The 22,682-nt window shown below is 44.8% G+C and overlaps 1 protein-coding gene across 1 annotated transcript in view; it reads right to left on the reverse strand.

Annotated features, from left to right (window-relative positions):
* GCAT (glycine C-acetyltransferase) overlaps positions 1-22,682 on the reverse strand; it is a 96,596-nt gene that overhangs the window by 23,403 nt on the left and 50,511 nt on the right. Inside the window, exon 4 of the mRNA XM_086962941.1 lies at positions 4,560-4,706. Coding sequence (XP_086819067.1) covers positions 4,560-4,706 — 147 coding nt within the window. The remainder of the gene's footprint in view (positions 1-4,559; positions 4,707-22,682) is intronic.

Here is a 22,682-nt window from a genome sequence, read left to right on the forward strand (position 1 = left end):
AAGGACACGAAATGAGGCTATACTCCAGGGAGAGACAAACAAGTTGGACAAGGCAAGCCATTGAAAAAAGAGCAAGCAAATGAGTGACAAAGCCAACCAATGGGTGGGATTTAAGTCCAATGTAATTTCTTGGTTAGTTTACAACTGGTCATTTGCAACCAGACAGCTTAGTCTTTGCTTGCCCTGAAAATAGGGATAAACATGTCACTCCACTGACTAGTAAAGGCAATAAAAGAACACAAACCACAACAGTCAATTATCAAGTTAAATTAAAACTCAAATTAAATTCAAGGAACATAACCTGCATATGCCTTCCGATACTAGGTAAGCTATGCAAAACTAAGCAACCACCAGTGGAGCCACGGATCGGTGAAGAAATTATATGGACTTTTCAGGGGCAACCAGAGAAACAATTCTGCCTGGGTTCATACACAAAGCTCATTCTGCTTAACTAGACTGGATAGCAATTGACATCAGTGTGCTTAATGCCACGCAGCGCTGTGAAGCGTCTCCAAGATAAACAACCATCAATATTATTATAACGCACTGAGAAGCGAGTACGCTTTCAATCCGCATCAAAGATTAGACATTTTGTTCAATCTGAAGGGTGAAGGGACTACGGAGTCTGACAGCCCGACAGAGAAGGCAGTGCCACCTGGCCTGATTCCTTAGTGTCATAATTCGGCAAAGTAGATGGGAGGTGCAGAAACCAGTGCAACGAAATCAGTGGACTGGGGTAGTCGGCAAAGGGTGTACTAAAGGGAGGGGAGCATATTCATGTTAGGTACGTGGACCAGACAGCGAGATTAGTTGAGAGGAGAATGGTACTACTTACTAAATCAAGAAACGACTACCATGTTATGGTTCTATACACGTAAGTTTCCTTCATATCCACCAAATTGCACAATTAACTTATATTTAATCGCAAGGTCATGTTATAATCCGAAAACGTATCATGGAGTCGAAGCAAAGACCTCCCAACCCTTTCAGATCTCTCATACATAAAAGTGCACACGCTCGGCGGGTTTGCCGCCCGGCATTTCTCGCCATTTCTCGCCAGCCTCCCACACTCAAAACAGCACCCTGCCCTTTAGAGACACTCAAGGGGCTATAGTGAGCATGCATTTGGAGCACAGGAACATGATGCAGTTTGACGACGTCATAACGGGTTAGGAGCGCTCCGGACCCGGTGTGCTATGACGTCACAGTACAGGCCGCTGTGTTCTTCCCAAACCCCGAGGTTGCCTGGCGCTTACTTTCTTTACTCGCCATCTTCTCGGGGTCCTCTTCTTCGCCCGCGTACCCCGGGCACCGAAGGCGTTCACTGGTTTTCCGCCCGATTCTAGGAGACAGCCACCCCCACAAATGTCAGGCGGGGCTGGCGTTCCCACTAATTCTAGGGGCGAGAGTAGACTGAGCGGCCGCGCTACTCTCTGACTGGTTTCAGAAGTGCCTCGAGCTCAGCCACCTCCACTCGCGCCCAGGCCGCGCAAAAGTTAGATTCTCACTTTCAACCCGCGCCGCCGATCATTACACAGCTATCAGCGCGCAGGCGTGACCTCCAGGGAGAAGACGCGTGACAGCTACTGTCCAGCCTTCTTTCAAGTGTTGACCAATCACAGAAGAGGAGGAAGTGAGTTAAACACTAGAGCGAGGAATTCTTAAGGCAATGGCACAGGCGTGGCCTTCGGAGGTTGCCGCCATATTTGGGATTTGGAATCACGTCACGCTCCTTCTTAAAAGATAGAGCGGGACTGTGCCGAGAGGTTTTCTTTCGTCCCGTGATACTGGAATAAAAGTTTGGCTCTTCCACTTTTCAAGAAGGATGTAATGTTTGCGTATGTATAAAGGCTGGTCACTTTTTCTATAACAAATCGTCAGCTAAAGATGAAGGTCTATGATGACAGAACAGAAACAGGATTCCACGAATGGGGCGAGGGTTAAGCAATCCTTCACTTTTTATTAACAGTAACCAATTCAGTTTACAGCAAAACAATATTGAAAACAAGTCAGGTCCCGGGCCGGCAGCCAATCACAGCGCGGCCCGGGGAATGACGTCACGGGGGTGTCCCGGGCCGGCAGCCAATCACAGCGCGGCTCGGGACAAAGGGGCGGGGCTTAATAAAAGAACGAGAAACGCCCCCGAATCGCGTTTTCGCAAGAAAGCGTGATTGACAGCCTCTGTCTCCCAATGGCTAGCCTCCATTTATGGAGCTAGCCAATTGGAAACAGAGGCGGGACGAACATCCCTACTGAAGACAAAAGTTTTCGAACTGGGAGGGGCACGTGCCCCTCACCAGGTCGAAACCTAAAAAAGTAGCACTCAATAGGCCAATCAACTCGAGTACAGAGGCAATACTGGTTTCTTTTACCAGCAGCAGTAATGCTCATACTAAGCCATAAGTGCAAATAGTTGACGCAAATACATCTCAGGAGAAATACAATTTGTACTAGGCTGTGGATGGCATTTGCACCCAATTTACATCTCTGTGAAACTAAATGGGAAATAGTCAGTGCAAATTGTGTTTGCTCTGATTTAGCCTTGGCATTAGCTGCTCTCCACTAGCCAGTGTAGACTTTCAACATCATGTGCAACCCAGTACCTGCCCATGTAAACAGTAGAGAGCTGTTCTCCTCAGAGGCCCACTGGATCCCTCCACCCACTACCACACTCCTCCAACTGGGCCTCCTTCCGTTCATTCTCCATGGCCCTGGGTGTCATCCTGAGCCCTCGCACATTCTGTACCTGGTCCTCGAGTTCTCTGCCATGTTTCCCCGACTTCCCACCCCTTGCATTCCACATTACCCGAGCTTCCTGCTCGCTTCTTTTGACTTTCAGCACCAACATGACCTTACCATGTTCTCCTTAAGTGCCCCAGGTGTTCATGGTTAGCTGCTCCTCAGTACCTGGGTGCTTTTCAAATTCTACTGAAGGTCCTCAAACCCTCTGATCGCCATTCTGCAACCCAAACCTGGCCAACTTTTGGAGCCTTGTCCCCAGGTACAACCGGTACCTACATACATATAGGTACTTCAGTTTCCACCCGGGCTCATACACTACTGTAGATGGACATTGTCAGTTTCTCCTCCATACCACAAGATCACTATAGGGCATACCCTTTAGTTTCGCCTCTAGAGGCCCCAGCAACCAGTGCCTGGGTGCCCTCCAATGTATCCTTAAGGCCCCTTGGGCACCCACCTAACAACCCACAACCTCCAAGCATGCGACTCTTAATTTCTCATCATGGCTCCCAAGTGACCCACGTCTCCCAAGAACGGAGTCTCTTTCAGTTCCTCCTCCAGAGCCGGACACCCTCTAATACCCTTGCACATGTGTATAATCAAGTTTTTCCTCCAAGTCCCAGGGCCACCAGGTGTTCTGGACCCCCAGTGTACAAAAGTGTTTTTCAGTTTTACATCCAGGACCGCCTGGGACTGCAGGTGCCATCCTACACACCCCAGACCAGGATGCCCTTCAGTTTCTCCTACATGTTCCTGGAGTCCTTTGGTACTCCTATATGAGGGAATCCTCCATCCAGCCAGATCCTGATTCCAGCCTCCTCCACACCCTTTAGTTTTTCCCCCTAGAGGTTCAGCAGCCCCAAACCCCCCTCAAGTTTCTCCTCAAGGCCTGCAGGCCCTTCAGCACACTCAGTCCTGGGCGGCCTTTGGTTTCTCTCCCAGGTCCACAGATGATCCTGCACCCACTTATCTGAAGCCACCGCATTTAGCCCTCAGAAGCCCCTAAAACCCCCATACCTGGGCACCCTTCAGTTTTTCCTCTAGGTTCTTATCCACCCTCAACCCCATATCTGGGACGCCTTCAGTTTCTCATCCAGGATCCCAAATGTCCCCAGCAACTCATATCAGTGATACTCAAAGTATGCCCGGGTGCTGCATGCGGCCTCTTCAAAATTCAAAAGTATATTTCATTAACATGCAGATACATTTCACCCTAGTACATCAGATTATATCAGTGCATTCAGAAGTATTATTAAAATTGACAATTTTCTAAAATTAACTTAGAAACATTCATGCCTCCGCCCACCCTGACAATGCCAATAGTGAAATAAGAGGCAAGTCAGTTGTCGCATATACCTTGTGAGTGGTCTGGGTTGTTATCATACATGGACAAAATTATAGTTCATTAAATCAAACACAAGAGAGAAGGTTTTGTAAAGCACCCACACTGAACTTGTGCATTTCAAGGTACTCGTATGTCCTAACGAAGAAAAAGAAGGTAAAGTGAAACTAGACAATTGTCTAGGATCACATAATTTGGTCAAGTAGATAAGGCAGGATTGATCCCAGGTTTTCTGGTTTCACATTATTAAATTGGAATGAAATACAATTGAACAATCAAGTCACTTCCTTTTTACACTTGAATCCCCCAAGCTAGCGATAGCCCCTCTCCTCACAAAGCCTCACTCCAACCAGGATGGCATCAACGTGGCCCTCACGGGCACCACACTTTGCGGCCCCAGGGAACATGTGTGTGAGTCCCCATGCCATATATGGACCTCCTTGAGTTTCTACGCCAGCCCCCACTCCTCAAATACCTGGGCATCTTTCAGTTTCTCCTCCAGGTCGCCCATGTCCATGTGCTTGTAACGATACTTGTTAGCCTTGCATAGTCTGATCCCATCAATGATGGACGCGTGGTTCAACTCGTCGGACAGCACAGCATCCTCTGGAGTCAACAAGGCCTGAGGAAGCAAGAGTTGGTACTTTAGGATTCAGGATGACATGGCTTTTGGAGTCCACTTGAATGTTACAAGTAAACAGTACAGGCAATAGCTAGCTTCAAAAGAGAACCCCTCTGGTAAAGGATGAAGACAGAAGCAAGCTTTGAAATGGAAAGTAATAAGTAGAGACTAGTGCAGACAGCAGCTGGCTTTGAAAGTGAAGGTAACAAGAAACTAATGCACACAGCAGTTACCATGGAAATGACGCAGACAGGGACCAGCTTTGAAGTAAAGTAATGTTAAGAGTGCAGACAGGAGCTGGTTTTGAAAGTATCAAATCAAGAGGGACAGATAAAAGCTGGCTCAGAGAGGGTAGATAAAAACAGGACAAAGAACAGCTGATGGAGCTGGACAGTGTGCTTTTGGAACAGTTTCTGCCCGAAAGCTTCTGAAACACCCGAGGGGCACTTTACCTCTGAATGTCAACACTTGTAGTTACTTTATTGACAGCTTTTAGACTAAATAGGTACAACAAAGGATGACAATATTTGTTAGAACCCTGGTCACTACAAACATTATAAAATGCCTCACATCCCAACTTTGAAATCCTTTTGTGTTGCACACACCACCTCTTTGGTACACAGTGCTCTTCGGAAGTAACTGTTTTACACTATCTTATTCTTACCAAAAAAAAGTGTCCTCTTCACCATGCAAGATTTTTGCAATAAATGTAGAACCAAGCCTTCCAGCTTTATCAATTCTAGTGTGCTTGGTTCAGGGTATGTCCGAATTCCAGAATCCACTGGCCAACAACATCAGCCCCAGATTTTCAAACTCTCCAGGTATTTTTTTTCTTTACAATAAAGATTTACGGAATGCTCCAATATTCATATCTCCAGCATTAAAACATTTGTCTTACACAGATGTCATTTATTTTTGCAGACGTTAAGTCTCATCGTAATTACTCAAATTGCTGGCTCTTTTACAGATTCCAAAATGTAAGCAAATGACAACGTAAAACAATTCCAACACCATTTTTTAATAATCTCAACAGCATAAGCAGATACACATTCCTTTTGGTATTTAGAATAATCATATAACGTGTCATTACAATACCTAGGGGGAAGAGAGGCTATATTACAATATTCCAACATCTCGCTCTCAACCACGCTGCATTCCAAGTTCCACCGATGGGGATACACAGGGTTCCACGATAGACATTCCACTTGCCTCATTTCTTCGGACACCCTCATGTTTTGAATACTTCTGTTGCTGCAATCATGCACTTATCTAACTTTCACCCATATTCGGGGAGAAGGTGCATCCGCTGCCTCCAACCCCTCGCTATTTCCCGCCTAACCAGGGTATAGCCAGTGTAATCAGTTGTTCCACCTCCGTGAGGTCCGTCGGTGCCCAAATGTTGAGTAGACCTAGTCTCGGTGTAAGGATTAGTTCTTTTCCCAGGGCAGTCTGGATAGGAGTCGTAGCCCCTAGGGCATTCCCAAATCGTGTGATGGAAGGTAGCAGTTTGTTGGCATCCCCTAAGGCAGAGTGCATCTGATCTAGCGCCTACCTTGGCCAAGGTAATCCTTGTTAAGTATGATTTATGTAGAGTTCGGAGTTGTATCAGTCTAAAATGGAGGGTGATAGCTGCTTCCCTTGGGGACATTACTGCCACTACTCTCTAAGTTTGTGAAATGTGTCAGGTAGGTTGTTGCATAGTTTCTTGTAGGTCAGCGATATGGGTTTTGAGTGTAGTGGCCAGTCAAGCAATCGATCTTCTAGCGGTGACGACTCTGGTAGGTCTGTGAGATCTAGGAAAGCTGTGGTAAGGGCGTGTCTAATTCGCAGGTACCCGAATACTTCCCCTTGGGCCATTTCGTATTTTCCTCTAAGTTCCTCAAACCTAAGGATCTAATCTTTTTTAATTAAATCCCCGACCACGGAAATCCCAATAGTATCCCATTTGTCAAAGCCAGATTGGTGACAGAGATGACTCAGTCTCTGGGTGTACCACAGGGGCGCCGCTTTTGTGACAACATTTGACCAACCCAGACGGGAGTTTGCTTGATGCCAGATCGTTATAGTGTGAGAGGTAGGCCCAAAATATCGCCCCTTGCTAACTTTTGAGTACAATGCCCCCAAATATCCTATTCGCCCAGTTTGGTATTGGTCCAGTAGGTAGGCAGGATCAATAGGGGAGCGGTATATCCAGTGATTTACTAGCACTAACTGTGACGTCCAGTAATAAAGTCGAAGGTCTGGGAGGGTTATGCCCCCGTCATACCACCCTTTTGTCTGCTTTTTCATCGCAACACGAGGGGCTCTACTGTCCCATAGCAGCGTTCGGATTTCACTCTCTACTCCCGAAAAGTAGGCGTATTGGACTCTGTGTGGGCAGTTCTGAAGAATGTAGATAAAATGTGGGAGGGCCAGCATCTTAAAAAGGACAGCTCGGCCCACCAAGGAAAGAGGTAGAGACCTCCAATGCTTCACATCTGCACGATCGGGCCAGCGAGGGGCTAAATTATAGTGATAAAAAAGGGTGGGGCTCTAAGTTACGATTATTCCCAGATATCTGAAGCCCTCCGTGGCCACCTCCACCGTGCAATCCACTGGGAGACGCGGTGCCTGGCCCCGAAGCATGAACAACATTGACTTACTCCAGTTTATTGCGTAGCCGGAGTATTTCCCAAAATTTTTCAAGATAATTAGCACCCCATGAATAGATCTATAGGGGGAGGCGAGGTAGAGTAAGAGGTCATCGGCATAGAGAGATATTCAGTCTTCCTGACCCTCTGCCCATTTCAAGCCCTTATCATGACATCTCGCCACACCCAGGCAGCCAACGGTTCCAACATGAGGGAAAAGATCAGTGGGGACAGAGGACAGCCCTGCCAGGTGCCCCTTCTTAACGTGAATGTACAAGATGTGTAGTCGTTTACTCGGACTTGGCCCTCTATATGTGTATAGAGTAATTTCACCCATCCCAAAAACTTCAGGCCGAATCCCATCCTTTTCAGGACTTCGAATAAGTATGGCCACTCTAGAGAAACAAACGCCATGGAGGCATCTAGAGACAGCATTACTGCGTCCTCTTCTATGTATTCTCGACGTGCTAGCACGATGTGGAGATGCCGGATGTGGAGTGCTGTGTCATAAAGCAAGATTGGTATGGGTGAACTAAGAAGAAGATGAGCGCGACCAGCCGTGAGGCAAGTACTTTCACTAGAATCTTGTCTGCCACATTAATTAATGAAATCAGTCTATTTGAACCGCAAATATCTACAGGGTTTCCTGGTTTACGAATCACAACTATGTATGCCAGGCGTTGGTCATTCGGCAGAACACCCTGTACGTAACTTTCATTGTACATGGCCCATAGGTGTGGGGCTACTTGAGAAGCAGTTATTTTTTTTAATGTAATGGTAGTCCCGTTGTGCCCCATCGCCTTCCCTGAGTGGATGTGGCTTATGGCCTTCTGGATCTCCTCGTCTGTCAAATCCTCGTCAAGGGCAACTTTATCAGTGTCAGAGAACGTTGGTATGTCGCTATCAGAGAGGAACTGGCGGGAGTCTTCCGCTGTAAATGTAGTGGAGGGAGAATAGATTTGCTCTAAGTGATTTGCGAAGGCTTCCGCTATGTCTCTGGGATGTGTAATTATCGTGCCATCGGTTAGGGTCAGTCGTGGCACCCATCTTTCTCCTTGATCTCTTTTCTCTAGCCAGGCCAAAGTTTTATCGGCCCTATCGCCCAGTTCATATATTCTATGCTGAGTGTGTAGGAGTTTGGCCATCATGTGTTCCCTAGCCCTAAACTTGTATTCCTCTTGTTTAAGTTTGAGGCAGTGGAGAGCGTCATCTGATGGCATATTGGTGCTGTTGACTTCCAATTGGTGGAGCTCGCCGTCTAATTGGACTAGCTGTTGGCGTTTATTCTGAATGTAACCAGTCTTTTGAGACCATGCTTGTCCCGTCAAAACCACTTTAAAGGCTTCCCATATAGTTAGCGCCGATTCAACGGAACCAACATTTTCTTTAAATTAGTTAATGGTTGGTGTATATAGTTCTTCTTTAATGTACGGGATTTTTAACAGCCAGGGGTTTAGGATGATCGTGGCCCGCGGTTGTTGTTCCCAAAGTGTAAATTCAACTGTAACTGGGGAGTGATCAGAGATACCTCTTGGCAGGGCGTGAGGGTTACGGAAGTGGCCAATTGAAGCGGAGTATGTTAAAAAATAGTTAATGCCAGATGAGCTTTTGTGTGCATTAGAAAAATAAGTGTATTGGACTCCGTCCGGTTGCAGCGTACGCCATACATCGGTCAGACCCATAGCTATGGTGAATTCTTCCATTAACACATTTGGTTGCACCCCCGGCCTTTCTGGGTATCTCTCTATGCTGTCATCCAAGGTCATGTTGTAGTCCCCCCCCAACACCATTTTTTTTACAGAATTTTCCTATTCATTTAAAGAGACAATCGCAAGAGTAAACAATTCAGAACCTGTAACATTGCATCGACACCATACTCAAGGTATCAAATTAACTTTGCTATCCATGCTCCCTACACCCCTCTACAGTGGTGGTTCCTCCATGGGAGGGGAGGAGCGTCCCACCCTCCCCTGCTGCGCAGAAAGCTGGGAAAAATAAAATGGTAATAAAATGATTTTATTACCATTTTATTTTTCTGGCTTTCTGCAGTACGAAGAGGGCAGGGCGGGGCCAGAGCGTCATTGCTGTTGATTGGCATCAAGAATGAAGTGGCACTTTCACTGTTGGTTTGACCTTGCTATGGCCAAACCAACAAGCGCAATTGAACATCTCCAACCCAGCTGTCTTTGACAGCTGGGTTGGAGAGCAGGCACAGGTCTTAAGTGCTCTTCAGAGCGACTGAGGCAGCCTGCTCCAGCCACTTCTCTCATGTTGCATGAGCTTATAACTTTGACGCCGTTTTTATGAATCTTCCCCAAAAGGTAGCACAGTCTTTCTAGTTCTGCATGGAAAATTTTGGAGTCATTCGTCAAGCGGGGACTGAGAAAATGGAGAGTCAAAAATTGTGCGTTTCCCATGCAATTTCCCATAGGGATTTTGAACAAGACTACAGCCCGAACTACTGTGCGGAATTACACCAAATTTGTGAGAGCAGTAGCTCTTGCTCCAGAAAGAACCCTTTTTATGGTGTGGTGTAACTCTGTTCAATAGATGCAGTTATTAAAGGAAAAACAAAATTGTATATCTAGGGACGCCGTCCCTTTGGATTCCCGCGGTGGATCCACAAAGTCACACACCCCCAACAATGCTATGATTGGTTGAACACAACGTGACCGAAACGTTGTAGTCATCCTGGTAAGTATCTGGGAATGGTTCCGGGAACATAAAAATAATCTGGAAAATGATTAAAGGAGTCAGGGTAGAGGTACTTTGACCCAGTGGATGTTTTAGAGGAGTGTGAGCGAAACTTATGTTGGGTTTGAAATTGAGTTATATTGTTTTCTTATTTCCACTTTGGGAAGCTGCGTATCCTCCGCAAGGCTCAGCGCGTCCCCATGTAAATGTGCAATGTATTCACAATTCTTGCCGCACTTTACAAAAAAGAAAAAAGAACCCACTTTCAGAACCCGCACTCTCACACCCATTTACAGACCCGCATAGGCAGTCACGCACCCGCTCACAGACCTTAGCAGGCATTCACACAACCACTCACACACCCATGCAGGCACTCAGACCCACTCACCAACCCACATAGGCACTCACACACACCCCACAGACCTATGCAGGCATTGACACACCAACTGACACACCAACTGACACACCCATGCAGGCAATCTCATACCCACGTAGGCACTCACACACCCACTCCCAGACCTATACACCCAGCCATTCACAGACTCACTCAGGCATTCACACACCCAGCAACATACACACACAGTAACTCGCAGAACCACTCACACACCCATGCACAGACCCACTCAGGAATTCCTACATCCAGTGACATAGCCACACAGGAACTCACAGACACCCACAGACACCCACAGACACCCACAGACACCCACAGACACCCACAGACGCCCACAGACGCCCACAGACGCCCACAGACGCCCACAGACGCCCACAGACGCCCACAGACACTCACACATCCACTGTCAGACCAACTCAGGCATTCACACAACCAGTGGCATTCCCACACAGGAACTCACAGACCTTCACACACTCATTCACAGACCCACTCAGACATTCCTACACCCAATGACATAGCCACACAGAACTCACACCCACTCACAGACCCACACAGACACTCACAAATTCCCATAGACACCCACACATCCACTGTCAGACCCACTCAGTGACATACCCACACAGGAACTCACAGACCCACTCACAGATCCATACATGCTCACAGAGACCCACTCACAGATCCACCTAGTAACACATCCTCTCACAGACACAGTGCCACTCACTCACTGATAAAGCCACTCACACTGTGACTCATATACCCATATTACCACTCACACAATCATTGACACACTAAGTCAGACACTCATCCAACCACTCACACACCTATCTAGTCTGTGACACACCTACTCACTCTTCCAGCCACAAACTAGCTCAGCAAACCATAGCACCACTTACACACGAGTTAGAGACCCATACACTCTCTTATGCACCCACTCGCACAACATCAAAACCACTGACACATTCTCACAGACCTACAGAGGCACTTCTACGCTCTCTTAGATACCCATGTAATCACAGTTTTACGCCTACTATAATAAATCTGTAGTTGTCTTACATAAATGGTTTTGGTAAAGGAAAATCAGTTGCTATTATTTGTTGAATGTGTGCTTTTGGTTTGGTATCTGCGACGCTTAAAATACTAAAGTATGACCCAAAATCCGCACTAGGACCATTTTGGAGAGAAGGAGGAGTAACACATAGGAGAAGGCTGCAGTAAAATGAGGCAGTTTTGAAGATGAAAGGCAGCTAAAATGGAGGACAGCATGTAAAAGGTTTTTATTAACAATTGTTTAAACTCATACGCATGAGTGCTTACGATTTGATTATTATAGAGGATTTTGTGCACGTGCAATAATTGCTGTGTCCATTTGATTTTACTTTTTTAATTGCGCATTTGTATTGTTGCTAATCTGCTAGTACTCAATAGGATTTAGCTACTGCTTCTGTATCTTGCACTTTATTTTTAAATTGTTTGAATATCTTTTATGGCTTTGACTCACCGAAATAAAGATTTTAAAATGAAATGAAAATATAAAAGAACATATTTGATTGAATGGTGCAGATGTGCATGGAACAAAAATTAGGTAGTGATTTGGAGAAAAAAATACATCGTTAATGTTTTTGAAAAAACAAAAAATATGTTAGGGATGTGCTTGAAATTAGAAGCGGATAACCACACTTGCTATAGTTTAATTTGAAGCTGGTACGCAGCCTACAGAGAGTAATATGTACTTTTGACCTAGTGGTAGGTAGAGAGTGCTTCTAACATGGTAACTGTGGACATGGAGCTAAACTAATATGGGGGGAGGGAAACAAAAACAACTGCACTGTGAAATTAAAAAAGAGTGGTGTGGAAACATTGGTGATTGTTTTAGTTTGTAAAAGCCAAACAGTCCCCAAACTATTAATAGTAGATTGTTAAATGCTTCTTTGGACTTCCATGTGGATCCTCTGATCCAGCACAAATTACAAGGGGGCCGCACTGAATGTCGTGGTGGAGCAACGAATTTGAAGAAAAAAACAGCCAAATTGGACTTCTTTCCATGAAAGGTGAAAAGGGTTACAAATATGGAATGTTTAGAAGTGGTTGTTTAGAAGTGGTATAACAAAAATAAAAGATGAAAGGAAACCTATAATTTGTTAACTACAGGAGTATAAGTAAGAGTACATGGTGAAGGGTAGCCATTGTAGCTGCTTTTGTACTGAGAGTGGAGGAGGACTGCCATAGTTCTGACTTAAAATTTCTAGTAGATGTTAACAGAAATAGAAATTAAAATTCGAGAACAGCAACAAGATGTTGCAGCATAAAAAAGTAGATTTAGATTAAAATTGTGAGTGGAAATAAGGTGAAAGAAAATGTGTAGCTTCTAGACATTCTACTAGAAGGCAGCTTAGATGCTAACATTAACTAAAAATAGAGTGAGCAGGAAAGGAGAAAAAGGAATTGGTACACTGAAAATATAGTTATTAAGCCAGTATAAATGAAAGTGTTTGAAATTAGATTCATTTGCTTATAATATGTAATTTAATAGAATGCAATGTTCACCCACTGACACAGCCAGGCAGGCCCTTACACACCCAGTTAGAGTCCCATAAAAGCATGCATGTACCCACCACTCAAAGCCAAACAGTGACTGCCACACTCATTCACACTCCCTTAAAACTATTCACACACCCATCTACTCACCTAATTATTTACACACTCATACAGGCACTGGCACATCAACGCACACACCTGTACAGGCATTTGTGTACCCAGCACTCAGGCAGTCAGTTACACATGCACTTACACCTATACACCCAGTAACAACCCATACAGCTACTCACATACCCATTTACAAAAGCATACAGCCATTCAGACACACATTGAGAGCGTGACAGAGGCCCGTACACATACATTCACACACCTACACAGCACTTATGTATCCAGTAGTAACTAAGCTAGTTTCACACACAGTTACATATCCTAATACTCACTAATAAACCCAATGTTTAATCCATACAGCCACTTACATACACATTTACAGACCCATAGAATTACTAATAAAGACAGTCATATGCTGAAATAGTTACTTACACATCCAGTGACACACACACCTGTGGTTCTCTTCCACTTGCCTTCTCCCACATCAAGTGATTGTTTTTAAGATGCTTTCACATGGAACTTGCCCCATAAGAATAGCCCAATAATACTTTTAGCAGTCTCTTGTGATAATGGCTTCCCACAGAGGTTACACTGCACAACCTTCACAAATACACAACTCTATCTTTAAGTTCTCCTGGTGTATTGAATTTGATGCCTATAATGTTAGCGTTTGCTTCTCTCAAAAAGTCATGCATGTCATTCCAAGGAAATTCTGCACACCTGAGGGTTAGAAATCAGATTGGTGTTCCTAAATATCGCAACATATACTTGAACTCACCATGATGATGATACCAGTACTTATTGATCCCACGTTGGCATACCATCAAATTTGGAGATGTTAAGTAAATAGACAGCAGCACTGCATGCAAGTGCATGGGTGGGGTCCTAGTGCACCTAATCAATGTTCAAATTTGGGTATGTTCTTGTATTTGTAAATAGTTAAATAAGTTAGGTTATGTTTATTTGTTCATTGTTTGGTTTAAATTGTATTGTAATGTGTTAATAAAATGCATTTATAAAGTAATAAAAATGTATATTACTAATTTACCTTATGGGTCTCAAGCACACACATACAAGAACTGTATGTATGTATGTATTTGAGCTTATATAGCGCACAGCTACCCGCAGTGGAAGAACTAATACATGAACCCCCACACCTATAGAGTACTTCAGACAAGTACTGACACGCCCACACATACACCCACTCAAAATCCCATACAGTCAGTCACACACACATTTACACATGCACACGGCTATTTACACATATTGTGCAGCTTATTTTTCTGCAATCTTTATAGGTGTTTTTCCCCACTATTCAATGATGATTCTCAACAGTACATCATGTATGGTGTACGCGTATAGAATCTGAAAACAGTAAAAAAAGGAAAATGCACACACAGGAGACATTTTTAAAGTGACAAGCATGTGGCATTTTGCACAATGAGTAATCATCTCACTCAAACCTTCAAAGACTGCTGGTATCGTAATGACTACAGAGGATGATGGTTCTCCCAGGGGTTCTTTAGAGGTGGACTGTTCTGTTGCACCTGCTTTATCCTGCATCATCCGGTTGTAGACCCTTTTATGAATTGCTTTAAATGTTTCCACGTGGTACTTGTCCCATGTGAACACTTGACTGCACCCATGAATAACTGCTTGCCAGAAATATTACACTGCACATATTTAGCGGTAGCCCTCTTTTCACTTGAAGGTATTGCAAAATGCTTCCAAGCATCACTTTGTTTTGTCCTTGCTGGTCTAAAGATATACCTGCATGTAGCTGGAGTACTTCTGCACAAAGGTGCATTTTTAAATAGGTAAATAAGTTGTTTTATGTTTGCTTATTGTTTGGTTTAAATTATATTGTAATGTGTTAATATATTTGTGAAGTTATGAAAATTAAAATTACTTATTTAAACTCATGGGTCACAAACACCTACACAATTACTCATAATGAACTCACACGCCTATACAGTCATTCACATAGGTCCTCACACACCCAGTCAAAATCCCAGTCAGTCACACACCCATTTACAATTGCAAGCACCTACTTACATTGACTCATACATTCATACAGTCATTCACACAGCCACTTACACAAGAAAGCCACACACCAAACAGCTCCTCCTACACCCACCTTTACACACCAATACAGCTACTCGCACATCCACCAATACACTGTTAAAGCCACACAGAGACTGACACATCCATGCACAGACCAATACAGGTACGGATGCACTAAGGCACTCACTGACACAGCCACTGAAACCAGGCTCACACTGATACAACCACTGACACACCCAGACACACACAGATACAACTACTAACATATACAGCCACACCCTGATCGAGAAACAGAATTAAAAACCATAGAGTACTTGTGGCCCATCTATGTTTTACAGACCCACTGAGGTGCATTGAACCAAAAATAAAATTTAAAAAATTGTATAGTTACATTTACAAACCATTATATATTTTACAATAAGTATGTCATTTTCACCTTTTAAAAAGTATTTAAAAGTTTTTTTTAAATGTCTGCAGTTCAAAAAACACTACATTAAAGCTCAAAATAAATTGTAATATACTATTACAAATAAACTAGATATTAACAAAAAAGAAAACATTTCAGGGACATTATACTTTAGAAATAGAATTTGAATAACCTCTGAAATGCACAGAAAAAAAAGAAAAAGTTACATGGACGTTATAGTTAGGAAAAATAATGTTAAAAACCTTAGAAATTCACTGAACAAATTAAGGTTACAGTGTTGTGTACGATTTTAGATTCCGATTGAATTTCCCGATTCATGCCATTATATAGGTAAAATTCACCTTGCCCTTATATAGGCATAGAAATCCAGTCCTTATTTAGGCATAGCCCATGCAGCCCAAATACAGGCATGGCTACTTCCATTCGGTCATCTACATCACAACGATTTCTTGGAAAACCAGACTCTTAAGCCGTTAGGTACTTCCCCTTGCTTGAAAATTGATTTCTCCAAGAACTCAGTTATTTTACATGAACATCTATTCCTTAGGGGTTCATTCATGACGTTCATATGCCCGACTTTACATCAAAGCTGGCATTCCTAAACACCTTCATGGTATAAATATACCTTCACCTGCTATGTCAAAGCACTGTGTGATTCGGTGCATTTCGACTACCTACTTGCATGACGCAGCTCGCTACAGCAAGTGCCGAAGGAAGCCAACTCTCCAGCTGACGCACTGATCAGAAGCTGTCCTCCTCTGCTGAGAAATCCAGCTCCAGTGTTTCAGACTCCCCTTGCGGGGTGTTGGGAAACCGAGTCTGTGAAAGAGATACCAACCTCTCTCATTCTAAGGTATGGAGCGGATTAGAACCTAGAAAACCCTTTGGCAATTCTTGGCAAAACTAAACCTATGCTAAAAACGACACTTACTTCTTCCCTTGTACTACACCTAGGTTAGGTACATCAGGGTAGGCGTATTTTAGAAGCACCAGTTGAGTATTTTAGCCTATGTTATGTATATATGTATTTATATGTCATGGCACCAGACCATGCTATTACAGTATTATTTTAGATTACTGTTTACGCTGTACGCATTATACTTTGCATTCTGTCTATTGATTGTAGCAGTTCACCTCTCTTGCATGAGAAAGAAGACTGTTCAATAAACCTCTTTTATTGAAACACTCATCTCTCTATTTTCTCTGCAACTCTGTCGAAACTAAACATGCACGATTGAGTAAAATAGTTATCTATTGTTTCCATGACTCTGAAGATACGTTTTATTCTTGGGGAAACAAAGTTGTCATGTTTATGCGGTTGTCAGAAACTAATCCCTTCTTGTGTATTCGAGAAAGTTTCTAGTGACCTCTGAGCTAGCTGGCACTCACAATTAAGTTTAGTATATTCGATAGAAGTGGGGTGAAGTGTTCAACAAATGTTGAAGCACTCAGTGTTTTGTAAAATACCCCTCACACACCAAAAGGCCCCTTGGTGTCATGCTTCATCATCAGGGTCTTCGCACCCCTCTAACGGGATGCGGCGTGCTGCGACCAACGACTACGCGGGAGCACTTATAGTTAATGACTATGTGTGGTGTATGTGTGTGGGGTGTATTTACAAGTGGGTGGCGGGATGTGGTGAAGATTTAAAAAGTACCTGGCACATGAGTATAAGGGAAAAAAAAATTATTCTGAACTCTGGCTGGTACTATTAAAAGGGTGCAGTGTGAGGTCGGATCTGTTGTATTAAAGAACAGGACCTCTGGTGTGCGTCGACATGTTTCGGAGGCAAGCTCCTTCTTCAGGACGGGGGCACAACTTCCCCACCTTACTCACGTATTTCTAAATAAATATCACAATGTATTTACAAAGAAGTGAAGTATTAGGCTAAGTGTGCCTACAGCGGTCTGCTACAAGCACAATGACTTATGAAGCTTGCTTGCTTGCTTCATGAGCAATAGGAACGTCAGGGGTGTTGCTTGTTTGCAATAGGATCGGGACACAGTAATCACCGTCTTACCCTTCCTTACTGTGTCCCGATCATATTGCAAACAAGCAACACCCCTGACGTTCCTATTGCTCATGAAGCAAGCAAGCAAGCTTCATAAGTCATTGTGCTTGTAGCAGACCGCTGTAGGCACACTTAGCCTAATACTTCACTTCTTTGTAAATACATTGTGATATTTATTTAGAAATACGTGAGTAAGGTGGGGAAGTTGTGCCCCTGTCCTGAAGAAGGAGCTTGCCTCTGAAACATGTCGACGCACACCAGAGGTCCTGTTCTTTAATACAACAGATCCGACCTCACACTGCACCCTTTTAATAGTACCAGCCAGAGTTCAGAATAATTTTTTTTCCCTTATACTCATGTGCCAGGTACTTTTTAAATCTTCACCACATCCCACCACCCACTTGTAAATACACCCCACACACATACACCACACATAGTCATTAACTATAAGTGCTCCCGCGTAGTCGTTGGTCGCAGCACGCCGCATCCCGTTAGAGGGGTGCGAAGACCCCGATGATGAAGCAGGACACCAAGGGGCCTTTTGGTGTGTGAGGGGTATTTTACAAAACACTGAGTGCTTCAACATTTGTTGAACACTTCACCCCACTTCTGTGTTGGATTCTCCTTGTTTATTAAAGTACTCCTGTAGAGCAGGAATCCAATCCCTAATTGCTCTACCTCCCCCTTGTGTTTTTGGTATATTCGATAGAGACATAAGGACCTCAGTCCTATGTCATATCTATAGGGTATATTATTCCAATGCGCAGAGCCTATTGGGAATATAGGAACTACACTACAACAGAGACCTAATAGTTAGGAAGGAGACTTGAACAAAACAGAATTTCACTGAAATAACAAAGGTTACAGGAATGTTATAGTTAGGTTCAGATTTCACATGTGCAACACCATAGGAATTCAGCAGTGAAGGTCACCTGAGCGAACTATAACTTACGCCCCTGCAATGCACTGCTTATGACCTCACATATTTCATCATTCATGACATGGTATGCGACATCACTGATAACATTTGACAGGGGAAGCTGGGTTCCAAGAACGGAAGAGGACTGTTACTACAAAGTAGCATTCTTTAAATGCTCATGTTCACTGCCATCCAAACCAGTCCTCTCAGGCAATGCTACCGCCTTGCATACTACATTTCCTAGGGAAATGATTCCCATTCTGATAACCATGAACCTCCTCCTATGTTCTTTTGATCTCATCACTCCTCAAATCAGAGGGCTAGCACTGCTTCACTGTACTTACCCAGTCTCCAAATTGTCCAATCTCTCACTGAGCACTCAAATGTACATTAAGTAACTTCAAACTGGTTGCAACTGCATCCAGTCTTGTGCAAATTTATAAGATAGAATAATTATAACCAGAGCGTACTCGGGCGTTGGCACTGATGCAATAATTGAATGATACCAGTAGATTTATTACGGACACAAATACGTTTTCTAAGTCTGCTGCAAAACACCCTTACTGGTAACCTCTCTCAGGCCCAGTGTCATTCCCACCTGTTTTCTCAACAAAAAAATCTGAAGTTGTTCATATTCATACTCATTACCTTTCCTCTTACAACCTGCTTGACCAGTTTCAAAATGGCCTCTGCACCTTCCACTTCCCCTGCACTGCTCTCTCCCTTGCCTCGCTGTCTTTCCTCATCGACCCATCTGCAGCTTTTGATAGAACTGACCTCACAATTCTGCTCGATACCCTTGAATCACCTGCTATTGCTGGCTTAGCTTTGGGGTGGTTCTCTTTCCTCTCGAATCAGTTCAAGTGGGCACACCCAATGCTCCATCCCTGACCCGCTTTTCTACACCACTTTCCCCTGAAGCAGTCATCTCTTCTTTTGGATTCCCCCTCACTTCTAAGCATATATAATGCACAAATATTCTCATTCCCTCGCTCAGTCCCTACCACAGCACTTAAATTTGCAAGTACCTGACCACCATCAGACACTGAATTCTATGTCAGGACCGGAGGCTAGGATAATGGTAATCCTTCTTCCCTTTTTCATTAAGAGCAGCCACAAGGAACTTCCACATATCAACAGAACTACCTTTACCACAAACACCAGGGAAGCTAGAAATGAAAAAGATACTTATAACAACCAATCACAGTTAAATCTACAACCAAAGTCCTCTGTACCTCTTCATTCTCCCTCTTTCTCCGCTGATCTGCATCACTCACATCAGGTCTTGAGTCTCTACTCTAGATGAGACCGCTTTTACATATGATTATTGTATAGTTTGTGCATTTTCCCACGTGGAACACATTGTACTTCAGTTAATAGTGCATTATTAGGTACCCCGTGATTGTGCTAGTGAGCAGTTCTTTAAATGGGCCAGTACTGCCCGGTCCGGAGTACTGGCACTTTTTTATTTTGAGAGGGAGAGTTAGGGTGACCAACCGTCCGTAAATTTCACGGACAGTCCGTAATTTCGGCCATCTGTCCGTTGTCCGTGAAGGATTCTTTAACGGACGCCATTTGTCCGTCATTTTAACAGGGCACCGGTTGCTGCACCCTAAAGCTGGCACAGCTTGCCCCCACCTCCCTTCTTGACTCCCATGCAGTAGCAAAGCTCGGACACCCCGCAGCAAAGGAGAGGCACAGCTGGATGGCAACCCGCACACCTCCAGCCCCTGATGACCTGTTAAGAGGTACTTCGAAGGTGACTGAGAGGGAGGGGCTGCAGGTTCAGGAGCAGCGACATCTATTCAGATGCAAACAGCCCTGAATGTGTCATGTCTCTGCTATTTAGAGCTCACACATTCCATTTCTACCCAGGGCCCCAAACATCCGAGACTCGGCCAGATTACACCCCTGATTACACCGAGGCAGCACGTGGTTCTCTTCACAGAGCTTAATTACTGTCACTAATTTGTAAGCAAACCTCGTTCTTCAAACATGCATTCTATATTGTAATAAAATAAAGAAATGGCACAATCGCACCCACACTGATTAACAAAGTAAGGAGGACAATCAGTTCTCTTAGAGTATCTCCTGTAAGTACTGTACATCACAGTGGGGGGTGGCATTTTGGACAGAGAGCCTGTCTTCTCGTTGTCTTGTGCAGTAGGGGGCGAGGAGCTCAAGATGATACTAGAATACTGCATGCCCACCCCTGTGCCCACCCTGGTGGATCCTGTTCCCTCTCCTGTGATGGCTCCTGCCCTCCCCTCAGTGATGGCTCCTGTCCCTCCTTGTTGTGGCTCCAGTCCACCCCCACCTGTGATGGCTCTTGTCCCCCCCTGTGGTGGATCCTGTCTCCGCCCTGGGTGGCTTCTGTCCCAGTCCTGGAACAGCCCCTGCAGCGAGGGTGAAGTTCTTGATGGGCCTCTTCTCAAAAGGGCTCAGCTCAAAATTAATATGGAAAGGTGGGCGAGTAAATAAGTGAAGGGATGGGTGAATGGCTGGATGAACTAGTGAAAGGGTGAATGGATGAATGAAAGATTGAATAAATGGATAATGGGAGAGGATGGATGGATGGATTGATGAGTGAGGGGAAGGATGGATGGATGAGGGGAAGGATGGATGGATGAGGGGAAGGATGGATGGATGAGGGGAAGGATGGATGGATGAGGGGAAGGATGGATGAGGGGAAGGATGGATGAGGGGAAGGAAGGATGGATGGATGAGGGGATGTATGGATGAGGGGAAGGAAGGATGGATGGATGAGGGGAAGTATGGATGGATGAGGGGATTGATGGATGAGGGGATGGATACATGGATGGGATGGATGGATGGGTGATGGGAAGGATGGATGGATGAAAGGAAGGTTGGATGAGGGGAAGGATGGTTGGATGAGGGGAAGGATGGATGGATGAGGGGAAGGATGGATGGATGAGGGGAAGGATGGATGGATGGGGGAAGGATGGATGGATGGGGGAAGGATGAGGGGATGGATGGATGAGGGGAAGGATGGATGGACGAGGGGAAGGATGGATGGATGAGGGGATGGATGGATGAGGGGAAGGATGGATGGATGAGGGGAAGGATGGATGGATGAGGGGAAGGATACATGGATGGGATGGATGGATGGGTGAGGGGAAGGATGGATGATGAGGGGAAGGATGGATGATGGATGAAAGGAAGGATGGATGAGGGGAAGGATGGATGGATGAGGGGTGGATGGATGGATGAGGGGATGGATGGATGGATGAGGGGATGGATGGATGGATGAGGGGATGGATGGATGGATGGATGGATGAGGGGATGGGTGAATGGCTGGATGAATTAGTGAAAGGGTGAACGGATGAATGAAAGATTGAATAAATGGATAATGGGAGGGGATGGATGGATTGATGAGTGAGGGGAAGGATGGATGGATGAGGGGAAGGATGGATGGATGAGGGGAAGGATGGATGGATGAGGAGAAGGATGGATGGATGAGGGGAAGGATGGATGGATGAGGGGAAGGATGGATGGATGAGTGGAAGGAAGGATGGATGGATGAGGGGATGGATGGATGAGGGGAAGGAAGGATGGATGGATTAGGGGAAGAATGGATGGATGAGGGAAAGGATGGATGAGGGGAAGGATGGATGGATGAGGGGAAGGATGGATGGATGCGGGGAAGGATGGATGGATGGATGAGGGGAAGGATGGATGGATGAGGGAAAGGATGGATGGATGAGGGGATGGATGAGGGAATGGATGGAGGGGAAGGATGGATGGATGGATGGATGGATAATGAGGGGAAGGATGGATGGATGATGAGGGGAAGGGTGGATGGATGGATGATGAGGGGAAGGGTGGATGGATGAATGATGAGGGGAAGGGTGGATGGATGAATGATGAGGGGAAGGGTGGATGGATGGATGATGAGGAGAAGGTGGATGGATGGATGATGAGGGGGTGGGTGAAAGGATGGATGGATGGATGATGCGGGAATGGATGGATGATGAGGGGGTGGGTGAAAGGATGGATGAATGATGAGGAGAAGGATGGATGATGAGGGGAAGGATGGATGGATGGATGATGAGTGGGTGGGTAGAAGGATTGATGGATGATGAGGGAAAAGGATGGATGGATGATGAGGGAAAAGGATGGATGGATGATGAGGGAAAAGGATGGATAGATGGATGATGAGGGGAAGGACGTATGGAT

This window comes from Lissotriton vulgaris, chromosome 1_1 (assembly GCF_964263255.1).
Source record: "Lissotriton vulgaris chromosome 1_1, aLisVul1.2, whole genome shotgun sequence".
Lineage (NCBI taxonomy): Eukaryota > Metazoa > Chordata > Amphibia > Caudata > Salamandridae > Lissotriton > Lissotriton vulgaris.